Raw genomic sequence first — 13395 nt, forward strand, 5'->3', positions numbered from 1 at the left:
TCCTCATGTTCAGATGGAACTGTCTATGTTTCAGTTTGTGCCTGTTGCCCAAGTTGGTTGATACTCAGTCCCTGAAATGGGAAGATGGGTAAAGACCCCTCCTCCCTACTCCCAATAACCCTGATTCACTCAGGGTGTTGACGTGACCAGAGGCTGAAGTCTCCTTTTCATCTTGAAAACTCTACAGAGACTTTTCTGTGGCTGTGAGTGGAGGCCCCAACTGTTCAAGTGATTGCTATTCCTTTTGGGACAAACCAGAACAACTAAGTCTGTGGATCCTTTTAGAAAATGATGATGCAACTTATCAAGGCCTTCTGGATATCTTATATCAACTTCCATCTGCCTGGACATTACAGATTATCAGTGGAACTGTTGTAGATTTCAGGGAAAATCCATTTGTAGAAAAATGGACTGGCTAAAGGTATTAAGCTCTTGTGTTCCCCTCACTGCCATCATTCCCAGGTGTCACAGCAGCATCCAGAGTCAGGCTAGATTTGGGGATCAAGACTACAAACAGCTGAGTTGTCCAGGCAAGAGCATATACTCCTCAGTGTTCCAGCTCTGTCTCCCTCCTTATTGAGCGCTTGCATTTTTATCATTACCAGTACAAGCTTCTGAACAGACTGGCCTTTTTTGTGATGCTTCCTCCAGGAGACATCTGGGATGACCTTAATGGCAAGTACCTCCATGATCCAGCCTCTTGGACATTGCTGCAGGCAGCTCTGGGCATGGCCAGTGCAGTGTTGAAGACCAAGTGGTCTGCACTCTTAGTAGAAGAACATCACGGCCCCATGGTCCTTAGGTCTCATAAAGAACATGTGGAGATCTTCTCATTGGTGGGATCATCTAGCTCTGTCTGAGTCTTGAGTTGGTTCTCAGCTCACTGAGGAATTCAGAACAATGTCAAGTCCTTGACCACTCTTTCCATGACAGTAGAAGTCCCACAACCTTACATCATACTTTATCACATGCAATGCCAGGGGTTACATCAATGTAAGACCCTTTCTGGCAATAACTCAGCTGTTGCCTACTTTCCAACACTGTTCCTACGCTTAGCATTGTAGGTTTACCCCTTTATCATTGCCTTCTCCACTCTCTGTCAACTGTTTATCCTTCCACCAGGATGGTGGGACAGGCTAATGCTGCACCATGGCGACTGGCTGTGCATCCTGTTAGATTGTGGGTCTCTGGTGCCATGGGCTGGAGCTACCCACAGGAGTGTTAGCTCTAGCAGGAGGTGACTCCTGAGCTGTGGCAGCTGTGGAGCCAGTTCTTCCAAATATGGAGAGCTAGTTCTTACACTGAATACTTCCCACTTCAGAAGAAAGGAGAAGTATGGTGATTGACGCAGTACGTAAGAAAACAAAATGCTTTCGCTGGCAGTTTACGCTGAGGATGTGACTTAAGCTGCAGTCAGCTGTTTGGAACAGGGTGTCCATCCTTTGTCCCCAGGTATTTCCATGTCCTAGTTCTGTTGAAGGGCTGCAGAGGTCTGAGTCTTTGTACTGTCAGGACTATCATCACTCTCAAGTCCTCCAGTTTGGACCTTCTAGGACCATGTGAGTCTTCACCAACATGCTGGACATGGCTGAACCTTTCATAACAAAACAGATATCCCAATTTCTTTAACTGAAATACTCTATGATAACAGGCCATAAAGGGAACATGTGTTTCCATTTCTACAGGCTGCTCAATAATGTTTTAAAAAGTGAAAGTCTCATGGTGAGTGCCCAGACCTGGCATTTAGCTCTCACTCAGTCTGTAGAGATTATTGGATTGAGTCCTGGACTCTATGGCAACAGGAACCCAAGAACCAGGATGGAAACTTCCCATCTGAAATAACACATCTGAGAGAGAGACAGAAGTGTTTGTAAGATATACTGTTTTTTTCTTACATATGATAACCTCTTTACATGATTACATTTCAAAGATGATGGTCACAGTGTAAAACAGATAAAATACACCTTTTGTTCATAATTCTGGTACTGGGCTTTTATTTATGTGATCCTGGTTAATATTTATTCAGTTTACAGTACTGGTAAATTTTTACTGAGTGACTGAGGTACAACCATCGTATTTGTAGCACTAAAAAATAGAAAAGGGGCATCTAGAGGATTTCCTTCAAAGCAGTGTGGGGCACACAATTCGCAGATCTTCAGTATGTGGAAGTGCTGCTCAGGTGTCCTGTCTTCATCAACAGCAGTAATGGCAAAGAGTCTGCAATTGCAGAAAATCTACAGTCGCTCTTTCACATTCCACTAGTGAAAAGGAGAAGAATTACAGCATAGTAATGTCAGATGTCTCTTTCAACATTAGTAACTGTCAGATGGAAGACTTGATTCCAAATACTCTGAAATGTTGCACATAACTGCTGATAACGTTTATCAGATATCCTTCCTTTACCAGTCTGAGGCAATAGCAATGACTAAGCTTAAGAGGAAGACCACTAGCATGTATGATGTGAAGCAAAAACTAATGAATAAAAGTTCCAGCCAGAAAAGACAGCTTTTCAGCCAGGAGAGAGCAACAGATAAATTCCATCTGTCGAGGCTCTGTTTTCTGCAGTCACAAAAAATGTCAAGGAACAATTTGTTGCCGTTTGTGTAAGGTTGTTAAGCAACATGAAGCTCAAATATTGTGCCCATTCATTTAGTATTACAACAACTTACTTGAGAAATGAAGAGAGTAACTTTTGTGTGATTCACGGACTTATATCTAATATTGCTGAATGTTCCCGGGGTACCTGTCTGTAAGAACTGCACATGTATTAGGTGGCTTCATAGTCCAGAAATCTGTCTAAGGAAGGCCACAGCAGTAGTGGAACTGGGTGTTTTTGTGGAGCCTGAAAGATTTTTTTGATTATTGAGGAGATAAGACTGTGATATTGCCAATCTTGTCCACTTTACAGATGCATTTAAATGTATCAGCAGTACTTGTGATTTTGGCTGAGCACCTTTCAACCAGTTACTCATTTTCTTGAATTGTGCATCTGTTTGAAGTGTACTCCTATTAGCAAGGAGATGGTGGTAATGGAAACTGCAGCATTTTGCAATAGTTACACTGATAGGGTGGATTTCATACTGATATTAATACAGGAGTTCGATGTTTAAAGAGATAATTTAGGAGGGAAACTGCCCCACATGTCTTTTCAAGACATAGCTACTGCTTTTGCAGTCAGGGGATAAGTGGAGACAAATGAAAGCATACCTTTTCTTGGGTGACATGAACATGTAGGGTTACTGCTTGGTCACTCAGAAAAAAGTACCACTTAATCATACAGTCCTTCCAGGTGCCTGATCCGTATGTGTGTTCTTGCATTCTCCTTCCCCCTCTGAATCTGTCAGAAAAGCTGTGTGCACTGAGATCTTGCTGTTGGGAGGGAGCCAGGGCACCAAGTGCCCCTGCCACAAATGTTATGTAGGATGTGTGGATGAGCACAATTGGAGACAAGGGATTAAAAACAGTTGGATGAAATTCAGTATCTGCAGGATGACAGGCATTAATTCAAGCCTTGTGTTGCTGTAGCTGTCCTCTTGGTCTGTATCAAGAGGCTTCCGTTAGAAGCGTGTTTCAGCATGCATGATACCGTGCTGTGTGTTGGTTGACATATTCCTGCTCGCTTAAGAGTCTCGTTCTCCCAGAGCACAGTGACTGAAAAAATATCTACTGTGGATAGCACTGAGCAGTTATAGCTTCACATCCCCCTACCCAATACTGCTAGGGAGGTTTTCAGATCTCGCAGAGGTTTGGGCAGCCATGCATTGCCTTCCTGTTCAGGAGCTGCCAGCAGTGTGTCCACCTACATGGGAAGGCTGCAGTTTGGTAGATGTGGCCCAGGAAGGTGCAGCGACTTTGCAGCCCTTACCCATGGGCCACCGTGCCTTGTCCCTGAGTTACACATCTTCAGGGTTGTATTGTCGAGCTGTGGCTTCAGAGAAGAAACTATTAGTAATTGATCTATTCGGATGTATTTTATACAACTATAACTGATGAAATTTTGCCTGTTGTCAAAGTTGGGTGCTGGCAGAGACACAGAGTGGTACTGAGGGAGCCCCACCCTTCCTGCCAATGGCAGGAGGACACTCAAGGCACAAGCGTAGAAGAGATGTCACTGACAACATACGCTGCACAGTATAAATGTCCCAACCTCATTCTGAACAAGCTGGTCTGTCTACCCAGCCTGGGGCAGTCCCGTGTGGAGACACGAGCTCAGGTGCCTGGTGCAGTGGAGCCACGTTAGCCCAGTGCTCTGACATGAAATGCTTTGCTTTGGTTCAAACCCTTCATTTTGTCAAACTTTATCCTGAAATTCATCTGTCCCCATAAAAGAGTTTGTGTGTATTTGGATCCCCTTGCTGCCTGTGAGCCGTAAAGCACTCCAATGAGCATGTGTTGCAGTACTTGCAGCACTGACCTCTCAGAGGCCTTTGGGAGCATTTTCAGCTTGTTGTGTGCCGCTCTGTTTGGGAGCGTTGAGCAAGCAGACTGCTGAAACTTCCCTTTTTTGTCTCTCAGGTTGGACTTCAATGGATTCTACACGGAGCGTTTGGAGCACATGTCTGCAGAGCGAAGCCAGAAAGCAGCTCCCTTGCTTCCCCATGTGGTTGTACCTGTCCAGTGAAGCCCTGCTGTTGCCTGTTTTAGCTGCCATCTCTTCTGCACCGGCAGAGAACAGGATGTCCGCTTATTTCTAGCTAGGAGTATTCCGCCTTTTACATTTACCATGCGAGTTGTGAGCAAACCATCAGGGTCACCCAGAGGGACAGGGGAATATTTAATCTTCTGAAATGTATGTAATGGAGTTTCTTTTCTGAGAGACTTTTGTTAAGTCCTTTTTTTACTACATTGTAAAATGATGTATTTGTGTGTTGTAAAATTTAAAAAAATCAGGATTATTTTGTCTGTTAATGGAACCTACAGTGCAAATTAGTCTTAGGTGACTATATTTTGGTCAACTCACACAGATCTGGCTCAGCTGGCAAGTGAGAAAAGCCTGATTTGGGGTTTGCTGCAATGAAGCTGATCAGCTGCTCTAACTGTTGAGGTGGTGTTCAGAGCTGATGAGAAAATATGTGATATTAAAATCACATTGTCTGAGTCCTCAACACATTATTCCAGAGTATCTGCAGGGTCATGCAGCCATAAAAATTTCATGGGTCAGTTTGAGAGCTAGTGTGGTAAAGGGTAGAAGAGAAAAAAAGTGTCTCACAATAACAAGTGACAATCAAGACAAATGCCAGAGACCCAGGGGCCTCAGTGACAAGTGTGTGAATACATGCAAGGGCTGTTCGATACAGGGCTGAATATTCCCATTAACAACCTGCCCTTCCTCTCCCTCACCTCCTCCTTTGCAGGGACCCTCTTCTGTAGTGGGGTAAGAGGTAAGAGACAGACTCCCTTTTGCTCTGGTGGCCTAAAACTGGTCTCCCAGCTTGGCAGAGGGAGAGATACCCAAGGAGAGGAGGGGGACAGCCAGTCCTGGACCTGGGGGACAGAATTCCTTCATCTGAAATTTGAGGTTGAGGATAGAGACTGCAGCCAGCATCATATGGCTCTTCAGGGATAGGACCGCTCCTCGGAACGGGCATTTTCACATCACTACCAGGGGGTCTTACAATACTAAGGCTTGTGGCCAGCACAGAGCTATGTAAAACTGCCCCTAGGATTGCTAGTGGTGGTGCAAGCCCACAGAAGAGGGGCTGCAGTGCTTGTGTAGTTCATGGGGAAGGGGAAGTTCCCTGTTTTCCCTCACCAAGGTGACCAGGAGCCTTGGAGAAGTCTGTCTGCCATTTCCCCTAGGTTTCTGTGGATCTACACACTTCACAGTGACTTGTGTGTCCCTCCCGGGTGGTGGTGAGCTCAATTTGAATAGGCAGAGGGGCTTTAGTCTCTAGGAAAAACCTGTCTGGGTCTCATTGTCTAACATCTCAAGCTCAAAATATTCCCCTAGCAGCTCCATCTGTCTCTCGCTCTATGTCACCATTGATCAGACACACATTTTCACACCAACAAGCAGCATGGTGGCTGTTGCAGGGAAAAACTGCTCAGTTCATGCAGTTTAAATTAAATCAGGATTGATTAAATCAGGATTGAAGTTGATGACTGAACACATCATTTTTGATTAATAGCATGTAATTAACCAGCGATCAGTGAACTATACATTCAGGATCAATAGAAGTAATACAACAGATAAACCACAATACCAGACACTTGTGTTAATTTCTAAAATTAACAAAAAATTTCTAGGCACCTATCTGTAATTAACCCTGAGAAGTTCTGACCACACACACACACTGTTGCATGCACAGACAACCCCTCTCACAGGACAGGTAGGTTACCTGTACACCCCTTCTCCTGGGCGTGCTCGTTCCCCTCCTTGCACATCCCTCCTGCAGGGGATGTGGGTGCTCTATGGGAACCATGGTGCTCCCTACAGCCTGCTGCTCCACACACTGGTAGAAAGCCCCGGTTGAGGTCACATAAACACCCCAGCTGTGGGTCCCTGCTTGTTGCACCCTGTACTGTTGGCCAACTAGTTGGATGCAGAATCCTCTCGGCATTTGGCAGGGAGGCTGCTCTGCCTGGCTGAGGCAGAGGTATGGATGCCGATGGGCAACTTCTGGCAGCGTCAGACCAGGTTTTCACTGCTGCACTTTCTACTCCAAAGTGTCTCCCCACCTTGTTACACAGTTTTGTTCTTTTCAGGCTGACTGCTTTGCTTCGGAAGTCTCTTTGAAGCTCCCTGGGTAACTGTTTAATCTAGCTGATGGACGTCTTCCTCATGAATGCCCTCCAGGGTTTTGTGCATCTGATTGATTTCACGCACAGACCATTTACATTCTTATCTTAAAAGGTGTTGTCATCCCAGCCATTTGCCAGGGGTGGGTGATGGGAAGCTCCCCCCCCCCCCACATACACGCAATGGCAAGGTCCCCAGCACCAGGCCACTAGCTAATAACCTCAAACACCCAAAGACAGTGACCCACAAACGGGATGCTCAGCTGGTTGTGAGAGAGAGCTTTTGGTGGTTGCCATACTTTGACTGGTCTCCACTTAGATATAGCTGCTCTTCTCTCCAAGAGCAGACTTGAGTCCAGCTCTAACATTTTCCTGAAAGCTTGGAACTGTAGACAGGAGTGTGTCACCTCCACTCCCAGCTTTACCATGAGTGAGGCGGGTAGAGCAAGGCTGGTGCGGTGATACTGCAGAGAAGGAACACACAGCCATCTTGTGCCAGGAGAGAAGCAGGAAAAAAACAACGTATTTGTATGCAGCAGCCACATATCTCATGGTGTGGCAGCTGGTACCTCATTGTCCAGAAGAGCTTATTTCTCCCCAGTGAAGGAAGCGACATCCCACCTACCTTTATCGGCTCTTCTGCCTGCCGCTTGTCATTTGTCCAGTCTAAGAGCCAGGTTTTCCACTGTGCATTGTAGAGCATGGGTGGTCAGTAGTTCCTTCAAAGCCAGCTCAGCTCTGCACACCTTGCAAGGGTTGTCGCCCAGCTGAGGAGACCTGTAATAGAAATGTTGAGATTGTTATGAACAGGCACGAATGGGAGTATTAGGGCTGGAAGCACCAGAAGAAACAAAGAGCAGGAAAAGGGCTCTACCACTGGCAGGTGTTGATAGCACCAAAATCAGCAGTTCACTGAGATCCCTGCAGCTTCCCAGGACACCCGGGCCAAGAGACAGAGGACTGTGAGTAATCCTGCTGACTTGCAGAGGTGGGACAGGATGGAGCAATCAATCCCTGCTGAGGGAAAAAGGGGCTTATCCAAAACCAGCATGTGGTCACCAACCTAAGGAGAAACCAGGAGAGGATGAGGACAAGTTGCTAGGCAGCACCCCTTTCCCTCCAGGTCACGGCAAGGAATTCTGGTCAGACAAATTGGATACATACATCTTGGTGCCTGAAAAGTGCCAAGACTTCTTGGACACAGGCTTCTTGGGGCCTATGACCCTTTGGGTATGAGAGGGTGAACATGAATGAATTAAATCAGTTTTGTTCTAAAACTAAAATCACACTCCCATCCTATTGAAATTTTCTGCGTTCATGGCTTTGTTGCAACATTATTTCCTACACCAGAGCCCCAGGCTTATGCAGGGCCTTGCTTAATTGTTTCTTCCCTGTGTGAAATCCTGTACATTACTAGGTCTACATTGGCTCTTTGATCCCTGGTGGATGACCCTCTCCAGTCTTTCATTGTGTCTTCACACTTAGATGCCACCCTATGAAAGTGGCATTCCTGGTTGCTCGTGTATCCGATGGAGCAATACATATACATACAGATATAAATATATGTCTGGCTGGAAGCAGTACAGTTATTTAGCTTTGGGATTCACCGTTCCTGTGGCCCATGGCTTCTGAAAAGTAGCAGAGATATTGAAAGAAACTTCAGAACTGCTCTGTGTCCAAATGCAAATTGTCTAAAGCGGGTCTGGGCTTAATTTCTCTCCATCCTGCCTTCAGTTCAAGCACAGAGCAGGCTGAGGAGAGAGCTGGCCACGTACCAAGGTGTGCATGCTAGCCTCTAACCAACGGTATTTTTAGTGTGACACCTTTTGACACCGTATCTATGGAACAGGAAGGGCAGCAGACAGAAAGAGCAAGGGCAATACAGAGACACGCGTTAGGGACCCAGGCAAAGAATCCAGTTCCTTCCCTGGGGTGATCAAAACTCGGTGGTTGTGCGTCACCATATCCGGAGCTGGCTCACTTCCTGTGGCCCATGGCCCCAAGAGGTGCTGGGGCAGCAGATGGGATGCACACATGTGGCAAGAGACACTTCCAAACTCCAGTGCTGAATGGCAGAGGCCAGCGACCAACGCTGTGCCTTATATATGCTATTGCTTTGCTAGTTTGGTGTCCCGCTCCCCAGCCATGTCACAGTGGGACCAGCTCTGTGTTGGCTGTGCTGGTCCTACTACCTGGTCCTGATACCTCCATGTAGCCCTGGCCCTTCCTCATCTGCTACCATTGTCCTTTGGGATGCAGCCCTTTAGGAAACATAAGCCCATTCCTTCTGGCAGCCTGGCCCTTGCTACATCACTCAGTATTTCTACTCTCTGTGCTCTCTACAGTGTCACGGGACATCACTTTTACTTGCTGATGCCCTGTGGGCCAGAGGAAAAGTGAACGACTGGGTTCACTGCAGTCAGCCCTGACTAGAAACAGCTCTCCAGCTTCAGTCTCCAGCCTTCGACCACAGCAGTCTGGCTGAGAGCTGAAAGCCTGCAACATGCAGAGCAGGGACCGGTCCAGCCTCAAGCCCATCCTTCAGCACCATGCAGTTCCTCTTGGGTGCCTCACCAGAGTCCCAGCACAGCTGCTCGCTTTCTACAAGGCGGCGGTCCTGATGAAATCACTGCCTTACATCCGGTGTCAAGCAGGAGTGAGCAGCGCCCACACATCCGTGCAAGCTCCTCAGCCCGTGTGGAGATCTGAAGCCATGTGTGGCAGAGAGCTCCAGCTCCAAGCAGGAAGTGGGGGTGCTTCCTCTGCCAGGTGGTGACTCAGGGGGTCTGGCAGGGGATGGGAGGTCCCCTTGTGATCTGCGCCTGCCTGTCAAGTCCTGGAGAGTGTGCAGCTGGCCACAACGGTTGCTTGTTCTTGGCTATGGTTCCCCAAGTTGGCAGGGTGTCCGCATGAGGACTGGGCTGGAGCAGCACACAGCACTGTGCTTTGCACACGCCTGCAAAGACGAGCACGGAGAAGGGCTCTGTTTCAATGTCAGTGCTTCAGTTGATGGCATGGGGGCTAAATTATCTTGAGGGCAGCCACTTTCTGCTGACAAGACTGATTGTCCTGAGCTTTCTAGGTGTGGATGTTCATCCTTGGGGCTCTCCCCACTGTCTTGACCATCTCTGGCAAGCGGCTGTAGCATGACCCCAGCATGGGTGCACATCCCAACTGGGAATTGCAAGAGAAGTGTGTTTGTCTTGGACAGGTTGTGTTGGTTATGTCTATACTAGTAAATTAAGCAGGGCCAGTGTCCAGCATCCCCTCATCTCTGATGCATGGATTTTCAATCAGTCCCTGGCCACCAACCACCCAACACCCTCAAAAGCTAGTTGGCCTTTCCCAGGTGGCACCTTGGGGCACAGTCTACTAGTTTGCAAGTTAGAGCCTATTAGTATGGGTGAGGGCCTCAGCGTCAGAGACCAGACATGTCCAGAGCTGGCCCTCACTAGGACAGGATGGTGATAGGACACTGGCATTCAGTGGAGCTGCTAAGCCATGCTTTACCTTCTCCTCTGCCTTGTGCATGCAGCCTCCCATGGCAAAATGGGAATTTGGTGCAACAGCAGTTCTAGCTCTGCTCTCTGACCGCTCCTTCCTCTCTCTCTCCCCTCTGAAAAAGGCAACCAACAGCAGAAAAGGTGTGTATGCTGCTGGGATTGTAACAGGATGCCGGATCTCTCCCTCCTCCTGGAGCTGAGCATGGCTGCCTTGGGATTTTCCGCTTACTGTTGTTCTGCTAGCTGTCAGCCCCCCCCTGCAATGCTGTTGCTGCTCTGCAAGCTGGGATTTTGCTGAGTTAACACTGGGCTAATTCAGGAGGGACCGTCTGTAAGAAGCAGCAGGAAACAGAAGAAAAGTCACCCTTTGCATCCGCCTAAGTTCTCTCCCTGTCTCTTATTTATATTCTTCAACGAGCTGTGATACTAAAAGATTGAATTTCAATTTTCTTTCCAGAAGTATGGAGTTCTCCTTTCTTTTCTTTTTTTTTTAAATAAAGGTCCGTATTTAAAGGCAGAACTAAAGAAAAGCTGCAGACAGAAATGTGGAACAAATTTGTAGTCTACTGGAAAAATCCCTTTTTTCCATGTCTTGGTACAGGAACACGGGAGTCCTCCTGATCAGTGGTCAAAATGGAACTGTCACAGTCTCAGGACTCAGCCTTTCATCCTGTAGGCTCTGACCACAAAGCAACAAGGGGGGGGGGGGGGTATCATACAGCACCCTGTCCTGACCGCAGCTGCTATAGTACAGCTGTCTTCTCTTCCCATGCCTGTAATGGCTTGCTGCATCTCTGTTAGCCTAACACAACTTTCCAGGAAGTGGCAGCAAACAAACCCAGCCTGCAGCTCAAGACTAGATGACATGCAGCTTCTAGCATTTCTTCTAGAAGCATTTCTTCTGCCACTTTGTCCTCTAATAAGTGGAGCCCATGTCTTATGGTCTAAGCAATCCCCTCCCTTGACTTCTAACTGACAGATTGCCTTTCCTCTTACCACTTACATTTGTGTTAATACTCACAGCCCGCCATTTCTTACGTTCCATCAGCTCTGCTGCCCCATTGCTAGCAAGCAGCAGGGCATTCCTGGAGTACGCCACCCTGGCCACCCCAGGCTTTTCCAAAACTTGTAGCTTCAGGCCCACTTCTGAAAGGGAGTCAACTGTGCAATCAGTATAAACTAGGAGGCCACATAATAAATCCCAAGCGATGAAAACAAAGAGCCAAATAGTCCCTGAAGCTACCTAAGGGCTCTGCAAACACTCATGGGCCATTATAGGATGATGGTGGAGCCATAAGCTCTGCTTTGACTTTCTGCTGAGTCCCACTGACCCAAACTCAAGAATACAGAATATCAAGAGCACTGTAGGGTTCAAGACTGTTCCCAGGGAACAGAAGGCACCAGCTAGGGCACCCCAATGGGGGCACAAGTCTAGGAAAGCCCTGCTTGCCAGACTGGTGTACACATGGAGCTGACACATCAGCTGGTAGAAAGACCTTCCGGGCTTGCTGGTCTCTTTGGTGATGACATCATTGCTCTGGTCTGTAAATCATATCCTTTTGTGCCAGGAGGTGTTCAGCAGTGATGGTTTCAATATGATTTTGAGATTTTGCAAAGCTTTGAAATTTTTTGTCCTGTACTTGCTTTTAAAATAGGCACTTGGTTTGCTGCTTCAGGGAGCTCGCATCCTGGTGAAATGCAGCCATGCATAATTATTGCAACTTCTGAACTAAGTGCCCAACCCTCTTTTTTGTTAAATGCAAATGCTGCCTTCAATCCCTCGTGGTCTCTTCTGCAGCTGCTTGATCTCCAGTGAGATAAACCCTCACCTATGGCTTCGGGGTAGGAAGCTATAGCACACAACCCCGATCCAGTGCCAAGATAGCAGCCAAACAGCCAGCAGACGCTCTGAGCAGTGGTGGCAGGGGCTCGGATTCGAATGGTGTTTTCCGGGCAGCACGGAGCCTTACAACAGCTTCATTTCCTGATGGGTCTTGGCCCAAAACACAGTGAAAGTATCATAAGTCAGTGTTTAAGAGGCATCTTTCTGCACACTGTCCCCAAGTCTCTGCGTTACTCCCTCTGCTAGCTAGCCTGTGGGTAAGGGAAAAACAGGAATTAACCATGTGGTAAAGAGGAGATCTCAGTGAAATCAGAGGTGGGGAGCACAACTGGGTGAAAACCATATGAACTCACCAGAAGCACAGGAAGAGGCTTAGGAAACATGACCTCCAAAATTTTTGAAGAAATAGTGTTGGCATAGAAAGAAGACGATGTGCAGAGGAATGCTATGGTCACCTACCACCTAAACCACAGTTATAAAAGGATGGTGACTTCCAAGTGCCTGGGGGCTGAATTTACAGAAGAGGAAAAGCACTGCGATGTTTACAAGGCTGGGTGCAAAGGGCTCAAAAAGGGGATAAGGAATCTCCCTCCTTGGAGGGTCATAAGGCTGGAGGCTGGACAAACTTCCAAGTGTGACTGTCTTTGTCACGACTCTCCCCTCGGGGACCTGGGGTCTCTGTTGTGGTTATTGAACTTGCCCCCTCTGTGTCCTGAGCACTGGCTGTGCAGCACAACCCCGTGGGTGTCCCTTGGGCTCTGTCTTTCTCCCCTGGAGCCCCAGAAGATAGCCGCCAGCCCCCCTTGCTGCCTTTCTCCCATCCTCCAGTGCCCTGCCCTGCTGCAGCCCCAGCCGGCACCCACCATTTGGACCCAGCCCCTCCATCACCTCGTGGGCAGGGAGGGTCCCCCCAGTGGTCCCCCCAGCTCTGCCCCACATGGTGCCCCCAGCCCCTCCATTGTCTTGGGGCCAGGGAGGATCCCTGATGCCTCACTGATACTCCCCAATGCCCCCTGGTCCCCCCAGGTCCCCTTACAGCTCAGCTCCATGTTGTGCCCTTGGCTTCTCTGTCACCTCAGGGCCAGGAAGGACCCCCGCAGTGACCAGTGGACACCTCCACGCACAACCCCAGACCCCCCGCAGCCCCTCCATCACCTCGGGCTCCCCCAGTGCACCACGGGCAATTGCAATGCTCCACAAACACCTCCTCAGTGCCCCACGGTCACACACCCCCCCGTGCTGGCCGTCACCCCCAGTGCCCCACGGACATAGACCCCACGGACGCCCCCCACCAGTGCCCTAGTGCCCCCC

At 48.3% G+C, this 13395-nt stretch overlaps 2 protein-coding genes across 4 annotated transcripts in view; both read left to right on the plus strand.

The window, feature by feature from the left end:
* Positions 1–5099, plus strand: part of TUBGCP2 (tubulin gamma complex associated protein 2) — a 35020-nt gene extending 29921 nt beyond the window's left edge. For all 3 annotated transcript variants that reach the window (XM_026089278.1, XM_026089279.1, XM_026089280.1), the window contains one exon: positions 4516–5099. In XM_026089278.1, coding sequence (XP_025945063.1) covers positions 4516–4621 — 106 coding nt within the window. In that variant the 3' untranslated portion in view covers positions 4622–5099. The remainder of the gene's footprint in view (positions 1–4515) is intronic.
* A 7266-nt stretch (positions 5100–12365) lies between these two features.
* ADAM8 (ADAM metallopeptidase domain 8) overlaps positions 12366–13395 on the plus strand; it is a 24754-nt gene continuing 23724 nt past the window's right edge. The window contains exon 1 of the mRNA XM_026089276.1: positions 12366–12370. Within this exon, the coding sequence (XP_025945061.1) occupies positions 12366–12370 (5 nt within the window). The remainder of the gene's footprint in view (positions 12371–13395) is intronic.

Source organism: Apteryx rowi, unplaced genomic scaffold (genome assembly GCF_003343035.1).
Source record: "Apteryx rowi isolate R43461 unplaced genomic scaffold, aptRow1 scaffold_807, whole genome shotgun sequence".
NCBI lineage: Eukaryota > Metazoa > Chordata > Aves > Apterygiformes > Apterygidae > Apteryx > Apteryx rowi.